Raw genomic sequence first — 19294 nt, 5'->3', positions numbered from 1 at the left:
TGGCATGTAAAGATCCAGAAAGAAATGCATAATGAAATTACCAAAAAGTTCTTGTTTATGCAGATACGAAAGCAGTGTGGTCCAGTCTATCAGCCCAAGATCTGCTTATTTTATCTCTCTGAAGTCACTTTTGGGACACGTGCTTTGTCATTTGCCTTGGTTTTCGGCTCAACCAGCAGCTTATTATATAGCAGTTTCTATCTTATACAGCAGTACATATATACATATGCATTTACAAGTGCACATGAGCTACCGTGAAAGAGAAAGAAATATCCCTCTCCGTCTTATCATTCTGTGTTTGCACTTAGAGTAAGAAGTTTACAATGCAACACATTTTACAACTTCCAATGAATGCACGATTGGCACAGCCACAAGAGTCAAAAACAAACACAAAAGTTTTCACAGTTGCAGAACATAACTCTTATCTTGAGCGGAGAGGGACAGCAAGTACCCTCCTATGTCAGGTCCTTATGATGTGGCATAGGGAAGAACAGGGAGAAAAGAAAGGCACATGTGCTACCTATGTAAGGTAGGAGTACACTAAGTACAATTTCACCTTTGAATTATTCACTACATAGGTATACAGATATTTTTTACTATGTACATATACTTGTAAGTACTTCAAAATAGCCAGTTTTTTGTTTTGGTTTGTTTTTTTTTCCAGATCAATAAAGCATTCCTCCTCTTGTAGATCGTGAGGAAAGAAGCCAAACCCAACATAAACATAGATGCTGACAGGCTCAACAAAAGCAGAAAGGCCGCTAAACCTCCTGTAAAGCAGACATGCATGTTGTCTACCTAGTTGTATATAAAGTACGTAGCTTTGAATAGCTCCCTGCCAAAGGAATATGAGGCACAGCATCAGACTAGTTTTCTAGCAGATAAATAACTCATCAGTTTTAACACTAATGCCAAACCAAAGAGGTAATTCTGTTCTATTTCTACTACTCTTTGTCATCACGGTGAAACATGATTCTTTTGTAACTTCTACAACCCTTTATAGATAAGATAACCGATCCCTCTATAACCCTTTATAGACAAGATAACTTATCCCTCTTAATTAAAAACGTCCACCCTAATCTTATTAAAAAGTAACCAGAAGATGTTCAAGGATCATTCGAGTCATCCGTGATTCTTGTTCATTAACACAGATCACCTCCAAAGGGACTGATTTACGGCTCTCGGCAACTGTACCAAAGAGGAAACTCCACTGCAACTACTGGTGTCCTGGAAATCGTACATCAAAACCCGTCCTTTGGTAAAATGCAACCTCCTTGAGAGGTTACATAAGTAATACCTGCAAAGAATACGACTAAAGAAATGTCTTGCAAAAAATACTGGAATGGCAGAGCTACAGCAGAAACAAACAGGACACCAAAAAGTTTAGCTTAGGCAGCTTTAGCTCTTTACACCTTTATTCCAACAAACTTTAAAAATGAGATGGCAGGAGGACTATTTTGGTCTTAATGATCATCTACTCAAAGAACTCTAGTTATAATTCATTAACTTTTCTTTCTCTTTTCAGTATTCTATGAACATGTTCTTGCTTTCTGAGCTGAGAATGAACGATGAGTATTGCAGAATTCCTCCACTGATCAGGAAATTTCCCATTTTGTAATCCTCCTACTGTTTGTCAGAAATACTCTGGGGAATTCTGTATGGATAGTATTAAAATCCTCAAATTGTTTTGTTCATACATACAAGAAAATGTTAGGCAGACATCTTCTAAATGTTTTGGTAATAGAAAATGGAGCCCAATATATTTCTTTTACTTCCGCTATGATATGATGTGTCTGCTACTGGTACTACTATTTAAAGATGACGGGCTTACTAATAGCCTTAATTCCTTGGGACGTTGTTAATAATCTGAAATGGCTGAAGTGGAAGCTAGCAAAAGTAATCTGTTTTTCTCCACAGAAAAAAAAAAAAATTCCACTTGCCTGCCTTGGGTTTTCTACGCAAAAGCTGAGAATGGCATCCCCTCCCCCTGAGAAAAAAGGCTCCGCACAAAGCAGATGTCAGATCTATGGTACTCACCTGATTCAACCACTGAGTACAGATGCGAAAAGCAAAGGTGAAACTCTGCAGTCAGAGGAGCATAACAGTATCCACACCGCCTGCAGGATTTAACTTGTGCTGCATACAGTAAACAGCCATACAGGCACCCCCTCCTTCCCAGAGGAGCTCTGGAATCAGACAAGGGCTTCAAGCACTCTGAGACCTCAGGTGCTGTTTTCTCTGCAGAACAGGGTCACCTGATTTTTGCGCCAAGATCACCTATCTTTGTAAGAGAATAGGTCTCTTGAAAACATTTGCATGAGAAAGTGTCCTGTATTAGGAAAACAGTCTCCATCACCACCTTCAAAAGAAGAAAATCTACAGATTTCACATAGCGAATCTGTTTATCAGTAGTGGTAGCAGCAGGGCAATAATCAGTATCTCCTCTCGCTTCCTCTGACAGGGGATATGGGGTAGGAAACGTGCACATCTCAAAGATCACGTCAGATACTCTGTCCTCTAGCTTTTGAGAACACCACTGATTTGTGCCAGTGACTGCAATATGGGGAATGTAAGCTGCCTTCTCTTGCCTACTGAAGGACATGCAGGACATTGCACCTCAGCAGTTCCCTCTGGAACCACTGCCATTCCCAGACACAGGAGATCAGGGTGGAACAGAACCTGTCTCTTCCCGTACCCAAAACGGCCTTCAACCAGTGTGGAAAGCTACAATACCTGAGCATTTGCATAGACAGGTGGCAACTTACAGGTTTTCTCTTTCTTGTAGCTTCTTTCAGTGGAAGCCGCTACTGCCAAGCCACTTCTTACAGAAAAGAAAGGAGCCACAGTATCTTGATATTTAGGATTTACAGTCATTCTAAAAGCAGAAGAAAGAGACTGCAAAATGCGCACCATTACTGGTACTTCTCACACTGAGATATTCTTTTGACTTTGTGAGACGCAAACCGTCCCAGTAAGATTGTCAGCATTGAACTGGCACATAATTAAGCCAAATTCTACCAAAAACCATGGTTTCCATGGCGACATGTGGTGTTGGGTTGACGGTTGGACTCGATCTTAGAGGTCTTTTCCAACCTCAATGATCCTATGATTCTATGACATGTGTAATGGAGGAAGGTTAGGATCCAGAATTAGATCAGTCCTTCCAGTTTGTGGATAAATACACTGGGATTAAGGGGAACATGAACAAGGTCCATGGAGTAGAAAATTAATGAGGTCTGAACAACTTCAAGCCTCTTCTGAAGATCAGCCACCGTAACTCCAACCATGGCTCCACCAGGAGGATAACTGCACACTACAAGGTCCCAAGTATCATGCAAAGACAACTGTCACATAAAAGAGCCCTTCCAGGACATGAAATCGTTGACACAGATGCAGATGGTCTGAATCAAAGCGTGCACACTCTGAATTGATTCAAACTAACACACTTGCAAACACATCCACTATAGCTTCAGTCACTCCTGAATTCCACAAGACTTCCAGTTTATATGTAAAAGCAACAGTTGCTTTTTTTTTTAAAAAAGACAAAAGTACCTGTTTTGAGCCTTAACAGACCCTTAGACTGAAAAATGCTAAGCTTCCTAAAATGACAAGTTAGCAATGGAAGCAATAAAATGTACCCTAGAACTTACTATTTTCTTCAGTTATAAAAAAAATACACAAATTCACAAATCTGATTTTAAGTTTCCCTGAAATAGTGTTTTTAGATATTTTCAACTTTGACTAAGCTTCTGCAATAAGCACAGAAGAAAAAAATACATCATAATGGCTTCAGTCATTTCTAACACAGCAAATTCATAGCTGGCACAAAAAACAGAATATCGATCTGCTGTCTTTTGAAACCCAAGACATTAAATTTTAAAAAAGTATTGCAAAGATTTTAAGTAAATGTTAATACACATGTATTCTGATGCTTTTACATGCACAGCCAAAATACTTTTGGTGCATAATTATTAAATAGAATCATTACAAACTGATAACTTGGCTGTAATATTATCTCTCAAGTAGTGAGAAATTGGGCAGTTCACGATTCATGCCAAGAGTGGACGACAAAAAATACAGATAATAAATGTACATGCTGCACAGAATCTGGCCTTTTATACTGTGGGCATCCCAACATGACAGCTGTCCAGGTCTTTCAAGGTTAGCAAATTGTGCGTGGAATATCCAATCTATCCACACCTCTGTAACCCTCCTCAGTCTCCCTCTCAGCCACTTAACTCTAATCTTTAGCATCAGTAACAATTCACATCTTTATAACAGGTTATGACGCTACATTAACTTTTCCTATTGCATATTCAAATATTACCAAAATTCTTCATCGCTGGTTTTGTGAGATGCTGGAGGAACACCTTCAGACAGAAGGATCTTTTTAGTAACTAAAGGATGTTAGCACAGCCACAGCTTGGAAAGCACTTCCAAGACAAGGGGAAGGATTCATGCTGGGACAAGTGGGAAAAACAAAATAGGGTAGTAGTGGTGGTGGCATCTGATATTCTATCCAAAATTCTGCTCGTCTGACCCAGTAACAGTGCCTGCTTCATCTTACCCAAGCACTGTAAACATATTTTAACATTTACATTTAGAGCTACAGAAATGCTAAAATCTAGTTCCTGCCCAAACAACACTCAAGGAGTTTGCAAGAAGTCAATATAAATCTGGCATTAATAAATGAATTCAGGCTTTGTTCCTAAAGACTTTAAAAATTGTCTTTGAAAATCCTCCAAAACACATAGCCCTTTCTGAGCACCTCTTAATTTTTAATCATATCAAAAAGACATTTAGCCAAGGATTATCAAAAGAAAAAAATGTTTTGCAGTACTCACTACTACTCTTTTTGGTGCCCAAGGTCTGGCCATCTTCAAGAGAGTTTGAGCCCACAGAGGAACTATCCTGACTGTCCTGGTGGGGCAGCTGAAGAAATCCTTCACTGGATTCTGAACGGGTAGGTGTAAGGGTCACAGACTTCAAACGTTCTCGATTAACATCCTTCTTAGATTTTATCAGCTTCCTCATTTTCAGAGTAATCCAGTTGCCCCTTCTGTTATCAATAATACAGTACATTTATTGCATTTACAATACATCACTTATGCCTTCAGACTTTTCCTAATTTGTATGCAAGAACACTGACATGATTCTGCTCCCCTCAAGTTTAATGAAATCTTGATTTTCAGCTGGGACAGAATAGGTATGTCATGTTTTAGATTTGTATTTATTTTTATATCACGTTCATCAGTACCTTCTTGGTGGAGATGGTTCATAAAATTTATACTGATCCATTATCTTCTCCTCCAATTTCTCCTTCTGTCGCCTTAATTCATTTAGCTTGTCACTGTAAACAGAAATTAATGATAATGTATGCTTCAAAAATGTATATATGTGTGAGTAGCATGTTCCTTTGAATATCTGTTATCTGAAAGTTGTCGCTTTTCATGAGGAATTTGTATATAATTCTTGATTTTTCAATACGAAACAAGTAAGAGAAACAGCAAACAAGTAGTCTTACGTTTAACATTATGATATAAAATGGAAAAAAATTTCATTTGCCTTTATTACACAACAGAACTTCCCCCTTTTTTAAAATAATAAAGTGCATATAGACTAACAGAATCATTTAGACAAGCACATTTTCTCTTCTCTCAAATTCACTAAAAAAGTTTACAGATTACAAAACAAACTTAGGAATGTTGCTTGTAGTAGAATGAGGAATAAATAGCATTTTTATTCCTCATTTGCGTCAGTAATGGACACAGTTGCACTGATCCTTTAGAACTAAAAATATAATGTTTGTAGTTTGAGTTATCTGCTTTTCATGTATAATTTTTTATTTTAAAAAGAGAAACATTTCAGAATTAGCACATACGTTAATATCTATATAAAACAGAAGCTTTTTTTTTTTAAAATATAGGTATTAGTGTAACTGCCCTAATCACAGCCATTTTATGGTTTTAAAAACTCACATGTACTGCCTTTGCTCTACATGGAAGAGATCCTTGCTTTCCATATTCTGCTCAAGTAATGTTCTATTCTGTAGCATTAATGTCTGAATTTGATCTAGGAGATGTCTGTTTTCCTCCTCCAGATTTCCTTTAAGCTGGCTAAGCAGCTGTTAAAATATATGAAATGGTACATGCACATATACGTGAGCATATTTTACACACAGATAATGAGATTATCAAGAAAATTTAGGTCTACAAAGGATTCTGATAGTCAAATCAAACAGAAAACTTAACTAAATCATGACTCAACTGATAAAAGCCTCTTTGATGCTTTAAGTCACTTAAAACAGTTTACCTAACACGAGGCCCAATTTTTTTATTGCCTGTACAACAAGCAGATTAATTTGTCTTCAGACCAACTTCATTATCTAGAAACCAAATGACTAATTCTCAAGCACTTCGTATGATTTTACAAATCTACAAATACACTTATATAAATATTACAATGATATCAGGCATGAAAAATAGCATAATTCTCACATACCTCACATTGATTATTTAGTTTTGTAGATGTAATATCCAGTTGTTGGTACTGTTCTTTGAGTTTAGAAAACTCAGCTTCTAATCGTGTTTGTTCTAGTTTGGAATTGTTCAATAATGTTTTCAAATTCTTATGATCAGTTTGGAGAACTTCATTCTCTCTCAAGAGCTGACTGTATGTATGAGTAAGCCTGGAATTAAAAGACACCATAAAAGAATACATGCAGATAGAAGGAAACGTATTCATGACCCACATTCCCTCTGAAGCATGAAATTTCCAGGGCTCTATACTACTCCATAGAATACGTACAAAAATTTCTTAGTATCACATACTGTAGGTAAGTCATCTCTTAGTCTAATTTTCTTAGGTATGCATTCTGCCTTTAAGCCAAACACTCCAGGTTCTCCATATGTTTAAAAATAAAGCAGGACTTCTAAATGCAGACATCACAACTAGTTTTAAGATGCCACTTTTCAAAATACAAGAATCTTACAAAACGGCTACAGTTTCTTGCCAACACAAAGTAGTAAGGAAATAGGAATGGTCCAAACTTTGGCAATCACGGAGGTTGCACATATCAACTCTTGGGCTCCCTTTGTCCCTACTGGGCCCTGCCATGTCCCTTTCTAAAAACAACCTCCAGTTCCTGCTAATCGTCCTCACACAACACCAAAGGTAGGAGGCATTTAATTGTGAGCCTCTTTGCCAGATGAACAAATCTTAATGACTCTTCTTGAGGGGGGGAAGTATCATGCTATGTAAACACTACTATTCAAGCCGACTACTTATGGCAAGCTGTATCTCAGCTGCAGGGGTCAAGCAGGGCTTCGCCACCCACTGCATTTCTACTCCTGCTGGCAGTAACCTCAGTTATCTTGCCCCTTAAGCAACTCATGCAGAGTGGCTTGTTCCCTCTGCGGCTCACAACCATACTGCACAGTGCTTGACCTGGCATTCCTCAAAATGCTATGTGGAACTCAGTATCCTCAGGATATAATAATTATTTTTTGTGGGTTTGGTTTTTTTTTTCCCCCTGTTGAGTTTTTCCTAAAATGACTGTATCGCAGACCAACGGAGTGGAGTTGCTATAAGGTACGGATCGTTAAGAGTCCTGAATTGCAGCATCAGGTACTAAGAAACGTGAGAGGATACAACACTTGTTTAGACTGCACTGGCAAGTGCTCAGAGCTCTAATACACATATCAGACTTATGCTTTACCTTTCTTTTTCATCACGAAGTTTTTTATACTCTGCTGCTACAGTTTCATGTTTTTCATTTTGCTGCAGCATTTTCTCCTGTTCTATCTTGAGTACTTTCTCCAATTCTTCCAGCTGCACTTTCTGTTTCAGCAACTGATTGTACCTGCAAACAAAACTCATATTTAAGTTTCTTTTTTTGGAATGACAAGAAAAGAGGGAATTTTTTTGAAAAGGTGATCTTTCAAAGTTTTAAGATCTTAATGTTATATTTAAGTGATACTAATTTCAATCATACTAGTTATAAAGCATTTTTTACTTTTTGCCCAGGAATCGCAGACTCTCATATACTTATGCATATTAGTATTTACCTATCTTCTAAGTCCTTATGCTCCACCTCCAGATTTTTGTGCGCAGATTTAAGACTTCCATGTTTAGCAATCAGAGATTCATACTCGGAAGCTTGGCGTTCATGCAGGTGCTCCAGTTTTTCATGATCTTTGAGAAGTGAATCATACAATGATTTCAGATCCTCACGTTCCTTGAGCACACATTCATTCTCATTTTCTAAAGCAGACTGCTGGATCAACAGTTGTGCATTCTGATTCATAAGAGATGTGCTTTGAGAATTAAGGGTGGAATTTTCAACCTGCAGTCATAAACATGTGACAAAAGTTGCAAATTAATTTCATAGTCTGGATTACCATGTCCATCTCCTCCTATCGAAAGATTTCTTGAGTTTAACCCTTAGCATCTTAGCAACCTCCTGGTTATTCCATTACCTGACAAACTTTAATGGGAATACTTTTTTTTCTTATATCCCAATAGACAATTCCAATTCAAAATATTCTAAGAATATTTTTATAGCAGTATTACAAGAAAGCACTTAAGCATATGCTTAAATTGACACGGGGGTGGGGTGAGAAATCAAATTATTATTTACCTTCAAATATCAGTTACAGTGCTATCTAGATGAGAGGTACATTTTCCTCTCAGCGTTGGCAGCTCTAGTATCAAAATATCTTAAGAGAAATGGACCACCAGTGATCCTTATATCACAGAAGCCAAATCTGTGACATGATGAAAAGGAACTTTCATATTGGCATCGGTTTGTTTTGTTTGGTTTTTTAAATCTTTATTGTACAGAATCTCTATTGTCACCATAAGATCCTTAGTGCACCCACCTATCCTTTACAACGAGACTTCAAACAGTAGCATCCATTTAACAGAGAGAAAGGGAAATAAAATAATAGCTCCTGGAAGGAACTACCCATATTCTGTTTTACTGAGGAACTGCCATTCACAGTTCTCTTCCAACAACAGTAATGTCAGTTGATCACTTTATGTATGTGTTGTGAGATCTGGCGGGAAGTACTCTTCTTGCAGAAGAGTACAATTTCTCCAACAACTATGTCAGAATATGTCTACTAATACATTAAAGCCTTCAACATTAGACAGATTAAAAAAAACCCAAACAACAACTTTACTTTGTGTGCCTCTGGAAAGATTAACCTAATCTAATCCTTGGATATCTTAAAGAATTGACGATACCAAACGTGCTTGTCATCTGACCTGCGTTAGGCTAGTTTCCTTCTCTTTCCTATTCAAGAGATGAAAAACACAAACTACTGAGGCTTCTAATACCCTCAGGGTATCTATTAAGGGGGGGGGGGGGGGGGGGGGGGGAATCTATCACTCCAGTGCACGCTGTTACTAAGGAACAAATCCCTTCCTGTTGGAACTGCAGCATTCTTTGTTACAGATGAGAAAGCTGAACCTTTCACTGGAAATGAAGTAATGTCTGATGGCATGTGTATGCTGTGAAACTTCCCAGACTGAATCCCAAGTTTGATTTCGTTCAGAATTGCTAGTTAAGACACCCTTTCTCTTGTATGTTCCTTATGGGTATCAGAAGGAATAGTAGAATTACTGTTGCCTGAGAACAGTTTTGACATAGTCCATGCAGACCAGCTTAGTCTGCAATTCAGATTTAGCTAATAGTTAATCACTCTTATTTTCATGAACATATTTCATCTTTCATTTTGATTTAGAGTTGATGTAGAGTTGTCTTGCAACTTGCCTGAAGCTATCAGCAAAATAGCTGAATTCTCAAAGAAGGAGAACTCCCTTTCTCAGTCTGTTGGGATAACATCATTCAGTCATTCCTGACAACAAAAATTACATTGCTTGGTGGTGAGGTTCACCACAAAAACAAACAAACAAAAAACCAAACCAAAAAATTAAAGGCGGAAAACGCCTCCTCCTCCCAACTCACTGCCTCAACGCTTTCAAATATCTACAGTTAATTAATTCTCCATGTTTATCAGATGGAAAAAGCGTATGCTGTTGTGCAATTCATGAGGCAAGAAAGGAACCACATAGCTATTCCCGTTTTTTTGACAAAGGGTATTACAAAATACTCAGAGTTCTGAATTCCAGAGATATATTTGTTTAAAATGGTGTATTTCCATGCCCACATTCACTAATTTTTAACAACTAGACGAGACGCTGTGTGCACAAATGTTCTGTTTTGTTCATAGGCTTGCCAGCCACAAAGGGGAGTACTGTGCGCTAATTAGATTTCAATGTAGTAGATAGAATGTGCATCTGTGGTACAACTGTGTTCTGCTTTCCAGAAAGAGACAGGATGATAACTTGAGGCATTCACAAAATGCATTATTAGTTCACTTGTTTAAAGACTCCTTCACTCTGAGTTCCATCCACCCTCCATCACTTCTGACAGTTTACCATTTCTGCTGAATTGTGGACTTTGTATTACCGCTTTAAGTAGTTTTGATTCTTAGAGCTCCAAAAAGCATTAGATCCATTAACAAGAATATTTCATTTATCAGAGAAAAAAGAAGATACGTATTTAATAACCCTGTTAAAGTATGAAGAATGACATCTGAATTTTGGCCATGAGCTGCAAGACTCTGTGGGCAACCATTTTTATAATTTCCATGGTCACACATTAATTTTTTTTGCCTCTGAATTATCTGAATTCAGTCTTCACATATTTATGTAGTTTTCAAAGGTTTTTTTTCAAATCTTCTGTACTTATTAACATCTTGATTTTCTTCTTAGGTATGGCTTTTACTTTTTTTTTTTAAAAACTCTTTATAAAAATAGACAAAATCCTGAATTTAGAGTCTCTTTGGACACACTACTTCCCTGACCTAATTTAGAAGTAAAAAAGAAATTAAAACCAAAATTATCTTGGACAATTGGATAAGAGAATCTACTCTACTCCTAAGTATAAAGTCAAGAGTTTAAATTAGACAAACATAAAGGATTAAAACCAACTTCTAGAAATGTTATTATTCATCAGCAAAGTTATTATTTGACTGCTCTTAGTGCAGATTATTTGCACATTACTTTCTTTTCCATGTCTGTACCAGAAATGAAATGTGACTTACAATACATTATTGCCATTAGCATTAAAGCTTTCATTTGAAGTAACTTTGAATTAATTTTACTTCTGAAGGCAAAATAGGAAAATATTACCTGCAGCTTGGCATTTTGAGTTTGTAGAGTTGTATTTTGTTCCTGTAGAGAAACGGTCTGCCTCTGAAGTGCAAGAATCTGAGCCTGCAGATTGCTATTCTGTGTCTCAAGCTGCTTTAATTGTGTCTTCAGTGCCTGCTTCTCTGCCTGCAGTGTAGCATTCTTTCAACATTAAAAAAAAAAAAGGAAAATTGGAGTTCACAGCTGTTTACTGAACTTCAAGAAAAAAAACCTGTTTCTCCAAAACAAAGCAGCATGACTTTGCAGAGATTTACAGGGTGGAACAAAACTGTACATCACCTTATGTAACAAAGTAACACACAGTGATATTATCACTACAGGTTAAGATTGGAGAAATGGGTAACCAATATTGTACCTATGGAGAAATAGTAGAGAAATCTCCATGACGCATGTAAATTAGGATTATGTAAGAGGGATTTAAGAGATATCTGTGGATTGAAAAGGGCAAATTCAGATTTCCACATTTCCTTTTAAATGCTGGTCAAGTGCTTTACAGCATCTCTCAGTGCAGAATCCAGCTGCTTCATAAACTGTATTTAATTCACATTCTGCTTGGTATGTAAGCTAGGTGATAAATTGCATACTTTCTTACCAATACTCTCATTTGTATTACTGGAACAGCTCACAACAAATTATTAAAATCAGAATAATATTAAAAACATATCTTACATTCCTTTCTACTTCGATTAATCTATCTTTAACTTTCAGTAATTCTCTAGTAGTTTCCTGACTTTCTTTCTCCCACTTATTGACAGATTGATTGTCTTCTCCACTTCTTGGAGGAGAATTCTGAACCATCCTTTCCTCTTCTTGTCTTTGCTTGAGAGCTTCATAGTTCTTTTTCACCTGAAATTATTTAGGACAACTTACGTTAGGGTTTAGAATTTTCAGGTTTCTACATCCTAATTTATTATATGACCATACCACTTTTCAAAGAACAGAAAGTGCTATATATATGTTACTGTATCTGTAAAGTTGCTTTTTGTATATGTTTGGGGAGATGATGTACAAATAATATATGGATACCGATAGCTTAAACATAATGAACACTTGGGCTCACAGTCATACTTGTCTAACAGAAAGAGACCTTGTCCAGGTTTCAGCTGGGAGAGAGTTAATTTTCTTCCCTTTCTCAAAAACTTCTGCTGCTGTATTGCCCCACACAATGATGTCATCAATGTATTGCAGGTGATCTGGAGCTCCACCCTGTTCCAGTGCAGTCTGGATCAGTCCACGGCAAACAGTAGGGCTGTGTTTCCACCCCTGGGGCAGTCGGTTCCAGGTGCACTGGACGCCCCTCCAAGTGAAAGCAAACTGGCCTGCACTCGATTGTCTATTTTATTTCAGTGCTTTCAACTGTTTCCCCCACCTTTTATAATAAAGTACAACAACCAAGGAGATTGTATTTCTTTTTTTAACCAGTCCACTGAGGCTGTTCAAAGTAGATTGGAAAATGTAACTTACTAAGAAATTACTATTTTTGGCATCCCAAATCAAATCAACTTCAGATTATTTATCCACCTGACATACTCAATATAAACCCATCAACAGCTTCTCACGTGATTTCAACACTGGGCCTGTATTATTGCACTATTAAAAAGCAGTCATACCTTTGTCCTGCTTTACATTACCCCAGCAATGCCCATTTTTTGCTGTCTTACACAAAAGGTCAAGTGTAGAAATAACAATAGCTCGTATAGGAATAATTTAATCTCATAGAAAAAACGTCGTTCTCCTTACTGTTTTAAGTTCCTGACGGAGTTGCTGGTTTAAATTTGTTGATTCTTCTAAACGAGCCTCCAAAGCAGCAATTTTTTCCTCTTTTATTTCAAGAGACTTCTTAAGTGTGGATTCTAATTTTGACTCCAAAAGCTTGTACCTACTGATCAATGACATCACACACAAAAATGTCTGTATTTCAAAAAAATTGAGGCATTTAAATTCTAAAATGTTCTGAAAGAGTAGCCTCATAGCTACATTCAAAAATGCTTGAATGCTGACTCTATTCAAAAGCATGAAGACACCTCAGTATTAATATCAAGTCCTATGTCTAAAATGAACAGAAGATGGTGGTCAAAACCATTTTTGAATCCTTCTTTCTTTTAAAACATATTAGACATACAAAAAGCCACGTTCAGCCACACCAGCAGGGCGCTGGCTTTATTTGGATCATTAGTGTGTGTGTGATGACAGCACTCTTCCTTCTGGCTCCACTCCAGCGAATCCAGCGGGGACCTGAACTACATTAGAATGTGAAGTATTTGGAGAGCAAGATTTTCATCAATTTCCATTTCCTGCCAGCTCACGAAGAGGAGGCACTAGGGAAGGAGATGGAACATAGTACTTTGCAGGTGCATACTTATTTGATATATGAATGTGCAAATTGCTCACTCAGCCCAGCTGCTGATATTTTAAGACTGTTGTCACTCCTGATGTGTAAAGCTTTAATTTTTTACCATATTTACAATATTGGAGGGCACCTAAAAAACCCAAACCACATATTTGGAAGAGAAGCGGTCAGATTTAGAATATATCGGTTTAGAACAGCATCTCCTGAAAACTGTCAGTGCAGGCTATTCTAATGAATTATTAGCCTTTTTAGAAAATACTGAAAACCACACTCATTAATCACTTTCAAGCAGTTCAGTCACTGTACATGTGCTCAGAATCTGGAAAACATCCCACTTCTCCCCACAGTAGGATAAAATAAAACAAACCACTAATATTCCCCTTTTAAATTTTGACTGCTGAAGAATCTATCAGTTTAGTGAACAGAACAGATTGCAAGAGACTCCTGAATGGACAACAGCATTAGATCTAGTCAGGAACTGGAGCAGAAGACCAATGGTAAGAGAATTAATAAGTAGAAAGCTGTCCAGTAGCATCATGTAGTAGGATGAGAATCCTAGATTTTAAGGTATGATGAGTAATTCTCAGGAACTTAAGAAACAGTAGGCAGTCTGTGACTAGTAGAATAGACAGCATTTCATCTTCTTGAGCTGAAGCATATATTCAGCTACAAATAAGAATTTCTGTTACTGAAAAGTTGTACAATTATGTAGAAAAAGAAGAAGGAAAAAGACTAATAGCAGAGAGCCAATATCCAGTTTCCTTTTAAACACCTAATAGTTGAACACCTAATAATGAAAGATGGTACAAATTTTCTAGTATCATTGAGATTTGGGTATTTCAGATTCAGGGTCAAAATCCATAAATCTTTTGTCTAAGGACAACAGCCATTTGAAAGGCAAGAGAAAAAACGGAAAACATTTCAGAGTTAACTCATCAAACACGGTCAAGCTTAGGCCCCGATAGAAAGACTCTGAAGTGCTACCAAGAACATTCAACAAAAAACCACATGCAGCTCTCTCCAGTCAGGCAGAGAAAAATTGTGCATTTTTAATTTCTGTCATCAAAATGAGACAGGCAGACCAAAAATACACTGAGAAGTAATTTTGGCCATAATGAACCTAGCTTTCGACAGGCCTGATGAAACAATTGCTGATGCCTCACCTAGGTAATAGTATTAAGAAAGCAATCCAGATACTTTTGGATGAATGAAAAAGTTGAGAATAATGGAAAGGCAGGACAGTGGCAGAGCACAATTTCAAACCAACCACTTTGAAAACAAATATTCCACACTCACAATCATCCAGCTCTACATGAAGTTGTTAAAGACAGGTCTACATTCTGGTTTGAGAAGAAGTTCGAAACAGTAGCATAGCCCAAATTCCTTCACATCTAATACTCTTCCATCACAAGCCTGAGCTCAGAGGTAGGCTTTAGATAATGTTCTGGGTAACCTACATGATTTAAAGCTTACTGTACGCCTCCCCACAGAGCAGCCTGAATAGGCACATCATACCCAGCCTGATATCCAAATACCTTGTACCATGAAATATTCCATCTGCTTTTGTGGTGCTTTCACATGGTCAGGGCTGGACAATCAAGTTGGCGATAAACACCTTTCTAGACAGGCATTATCTCCTGCTGCAAGGCAGTCTGCAAAGAATTAAGCATGAGCTGTTCTTACGACAGTGCAGCACCAAATTACAAGAGATCTAAGGCCAGCAGTAGACATGTGCCAAGTGCAGGTCAACCAGTATGCAATGCTTAAGCCTGCTCTCTGGGCTGTGCTCTTAATATACAATATTACACAGTGAAAATGTGCACCGATTCCTTGAAATAGGAATACCCATTAGAAGAGCACTAAGGGAAGGTGGCGGGAATGAAAACAAAGTTACTTATTTGTGTAATTCCCACACACAGCTAAGCTGGAAGTAAAGGAAGAAATGACAGGTCATGACAAGTACCGGAAGTATGTTAGAAGTTTGTTTACAGATTATAATTTCATGAAAGATGGATAAAACTCCCCATTCCACACACACATGTAATTCCAAATTTTCTTCCAAATTATAATTTATAGATCTATTATACCATCATTCTGTAAAATGCGAAGGAAACACTAGTATTGTATGGCCCAAAGTCATAATTCATATAATGTCACAAACCAACTAACCTATGAGAAGTGAACCCACAACATCTGATCTTTAGAAGTATGAGCACTTGTAAAGGACAAGTGCCATTGTCTGTGAAGTAGAAGTAAACTCATAAATCTTTTCCTGTAGTATAATCTGCAAAAGCACCTTTACAGAACAATATTCTCTCCCTTTGCAGGAACGCTCACTCCAACCACTTGGAATCTAGAACGTGATTTAGAAAAATGGTGCTCAATCTGGACTTCTTCATCTAAGTAGTTTAAGCTTCATCTAAGTAGTTTAAGCTTCAACACAGCTCAAGGATTGGTTCTTCTTTGTATGGTATATTCACTAAGGACAAACCAAATGCATGCTATGCACTGTATGCTACACAGTAATGCTTAAATCAGAAGAAATCACACTAGTCAAGGTTCTGAGGACTTTTCTTGACAGAAGAACTCCTCATCTGTGAGCTGAGAAAGGCAGATGAAAGACACCAGCAGAAAACAAAGAGGTGGTAACAGATTCTCCCTACAGGGTTCTGGCACCACCCCAGTAACAGAGCACTGGCAGCAAGAAAGAGAAACTGAAGAAAGAAAAAAAAAAAAGTTGTTTGGTTTTCTTTTGATATAGAAGGCCCAAAATCAGCCTACATGTTCATGACAATCAGTCGTAATAACAGATCATGACAGCAGCTTTTTTTTTTTTTTTTTAAAGAGCACAACTGAATAGCATCGTGAAATAAAGATTGGCTAGAAGCCCATACTAGTCTGCTTTTCTCCTGTCACGAATTTTCCCTAAATCCCTGCAGGATAAGACAGAACACAACATACAGTAGAGGAAACAGATGTCAGGATAGCAGCTGCTTTATAATGGCAGGTGCGGTAGAGTGATAGAGCCGGTATGAAGTTTCGGAGACGCTCAAGTATCGGATACTTCCCAGCCTGTGTAAGTGGGAATGCAGACAGCTTCCTTTTGGTAGGAAGAATTAGAAGGAAATAGTTGTAAGGGAAGAGTGAGACAGTTTAAGGTAACCAGTATGTGACTAAAGTGTAAAAACCGTTTCTATCAGTCAAGCAGTCAAAAAGATAAAAAAAACCCCCAACACTTTGGGCCTCTTAGCTTTTCCTGCTACTGTTCCTGCTGCTAACTAGAATATAAAACATTTTAATTATACATTACCTGTATCTACTGACATACTTCAAGAAATTTCTTAGTGACAAAAAGTGGTAACTCACTTTCACAGACAGCTGAACGTAAAAGCACATCAACTACCTTATTCATTTCAAAGAACAGCAAGTTCCATTTTGGGTCTACTAATGTGCCTTAAAATCTAAGAGTACGCACAAAAACAGTCTGTAAAGCCATTTCATCTTTATCAATAAAAAAGACCCTGATTTCTACACTGTTCCAGGTAGGCCTTGACATTCTCACCTGTCATCACTGCTCTGTTCATCGTGCAAGAGACGCTCCTTGTTTAAGCCTATTTTTTCAAGTTCGTGGGCAAGTTTCTCTAGATCATTGTTCATTTGTTGGGTCTTCAATTTTTCATTCACCAAGTCCTTACACAGAAAAAATTACAGTCAGTATTATCATATAAATAAAATAACGTAGTCTTAATTCTAGAAGTGCCAAGGCAAGAGTCTTTCATCACTATGTGACTTGAATAACTCAAGTGTTAACTCTCCTTTCCTTCCAATTGTCAGCTTTCAGCTATATCAGACATTACATTGTTAACTATAATATGATTTCACTGTAGTTGTTTACTCCCTCCCCTTCTGTAGAGCTTCCCTTTCAAATCTGGTCTCGAACATTACGGTGAAGGGGAAATGTTTCAGCCAGAACAAATACTAACATGAAGAATCTGAACAACGTTCATTTAACAAAGGCTCCACGACACTCTGTAAGTAACCTTACAGAATTAAGTGTAATATGGTTATATTATTCCGTTTGGTTATTACTATTATCTAACGCTTTCCCTACTATAACCATTAAAGATGCTGACAGTATACAGATTAAGGTATAAAAAATACAAAATACAAAACTTTTTTCAAAAATACAGATATAATTTCTCTACATTACAAACAGATTATGACGGGAATGGTAACTAACTCCTGTTTACCTCTCGTAAAGTGACAAGGGTTTTCTTATCAATGGTAGCTCTTTTCACGAGTTCTTTATTTTCTTTTTCTAGTTCTTTCAGGCGTACACATGACTCTTTATATACAACTATTTCTTTAAATAGAGATTTATTTTCCTTTTCCAGATTACTAATTTTTACATTGTTTTCTTCTAAAGTACTATCTTTAATTTCTGCTTGTTGTCGAAGCCTTTTATTTTCTTTTTCTAGCTGTTTCTTATCTTTTTCCAGTTGAGAAGTCTCTTGTTCTAACAACTTATTCTCCTTTTCCAATTGCTCTAGGCGCTTACTAGAGATTTTTAACTCTTCTAAGTTCTTTTGCAGAGCCTGATTTTCAGACTCTAAATCTTGCAATTCACTTTCTAATTGCTGAATCTTCTTATTGCTGTTTTCAAGGGCTTTCTGTAGCCTTTGGTTTTCTGTGTCTAGGCCTTGGTAGCTGACTTCCAAGCGTTCAGTTTTCTTAAACGAGGCTTTCATGAGTTCAAGGCTTTTTTTAAGTTGCTCTTTTTCACTCTCCAGTTCCTTATTTTCTAATTGTAATTGTGCCACTTTAATGCTTGTACACTTCAAGGATTCAATTGTTCTTCTTAATTCCAAATTTTCTTCATCGAGTTGTGAATTCTCCTTTTCTAAGGATTCTAACTGAAAAGTGAGATTTTTTAGGCTATCCAAAGTTTTTTTGAGTTTTCTGTTTTCCATTTCCAGGTCTGAGTTTTCTTGTTCTAAGGCCTCGATCTTCTCACAAGTAATTTTTAAGTTAGTTATTTTTTTCTGTAATAATTCGTTTTCCTTCTCCAGATGATGCAGCTCGTTCTCGAGTTCTTCTGCTCTCTCCCCTTTCTCTTTATAGTGTTCCAGTTCTTTCCTGACTTGCTTTTTTTCAAATTCAATCTTATTTAACTTACTGCTGGTCTCTTTAATAGACTCATGAAGGATTTTATTTTCTTTTTCAATTTCTTTCATTCTCGCTTCAGCACTGATTTGTGAGCGTTGTCTCAGAGAAGCTACGGTTTGATTCAAATGTTCATTTTCTTGTTCTAATAGCTTAATCTAATTTGGGGGGAAAAAATTGTAAACTCCGGTGAGTGACATGCCAACAAGTAATTACTTCCATATATAAACTGAAAGCTACTAAGATAATAAGACTACATCGTATTTCCCTTTTAAGTTTTTAAAAAAATTTCTCTTACTCTACTGGTATTTATTTGCAGCATTACATTGTGTATGTACACAGGTGGAAGTCTGACAACAAAATAAGTCAGTGAATCTTCAAATATCTTCCTCTTGAATATTAGTAGATAACAAAAAGAAAACTAATGAAGCATAAACTAAAACAAAGCTGTATCTATTTCTTAGCTTCATTTGATTTTCATTTGTGTTTACCCAGATTTAGATTATTTTTCTTAAAGTCTGTAATTTCCAGAGATGTGTGTCCACAAAGAACAAAACTGCA

At 37.0% G+C, this 19294-nt stretch overlaps 1 protein-coding gene across 7 annotated transcripts in view; it reads right to left on the bottom strand.

Annotated features, from left to right (window-relative positions):
• The window catches only part of CCDC88A (coiled-coil and HOOK domain protein 88A), an 80629-nt gene that overhangs the window by 14793 nt on the left and 46542 nt on the right, over positions 1-19294 (bottom strand). For 4 of the 7 annotated variants that reach the window (XM_076335188.1, XM_076335190.1, XM_076335184.1 and 1 more), the window contains exons 15-25: positions 17821-18891; positions 17133-17260; positions 12961-13102; positions 11890-12066; positions 11200-11361; positions 8067-8344; positions 7718-7861; positions 6502-6688; positions 5979-6124; positions 5258-5350; positions 4845-5059 (exon numbers count right to left, since the gene is read on the bottom strand). In XM_076335188.1, the coding sequence (XP_076191303.1) occupies positions 4845-5059; positions 5258-5350; positions 5979-6124; positions 6502-6688; positions 7718-7861; positions 8067-8344; positions 11200-11361; positions 11890-12066; positions 12961-13102; positions 17133-17260; positions 17821-18891 (2743 nt within the window). Of the gene's footprint in view, positions 1-419; positions 468-2856; positions 2876-4844; positions 5060-5257; positions 5351-5978; positions 6125-6501; positions 6689-7717; positions 7862-8066; positions 8345-11199; positions 11362-11889; positions 12067-12960; positions 13103-17132; positions 17261-17820; positions 18892-19294 lie in introns of those variants that run through there. The other 3 variants (XM_076335186.1, XM_076335187.1, XM_076335191.1) reach the window with 2 other exon arrangements.

Source organism: Aptenodytes patagonicus, chromosome 3, assembly GCF_965638725.1.
Source record: "Aptenodytes patagonicus chromosome 3, bAptPat1.pri.cur, whole genome shotgun sequence".
Taxonomy (NCBI): Eukaryota; Metazoa; Chordata; class Aves; order Sphenisciformes; family Spheniscidae; genus Aptenodytes; species Aptenodytes patagonicus.
The sequence above is the reverse complement of the archived record's forward strand: the minus strand, read 5'-3'. Positions and strand labels throughout refer to the sequence as shown.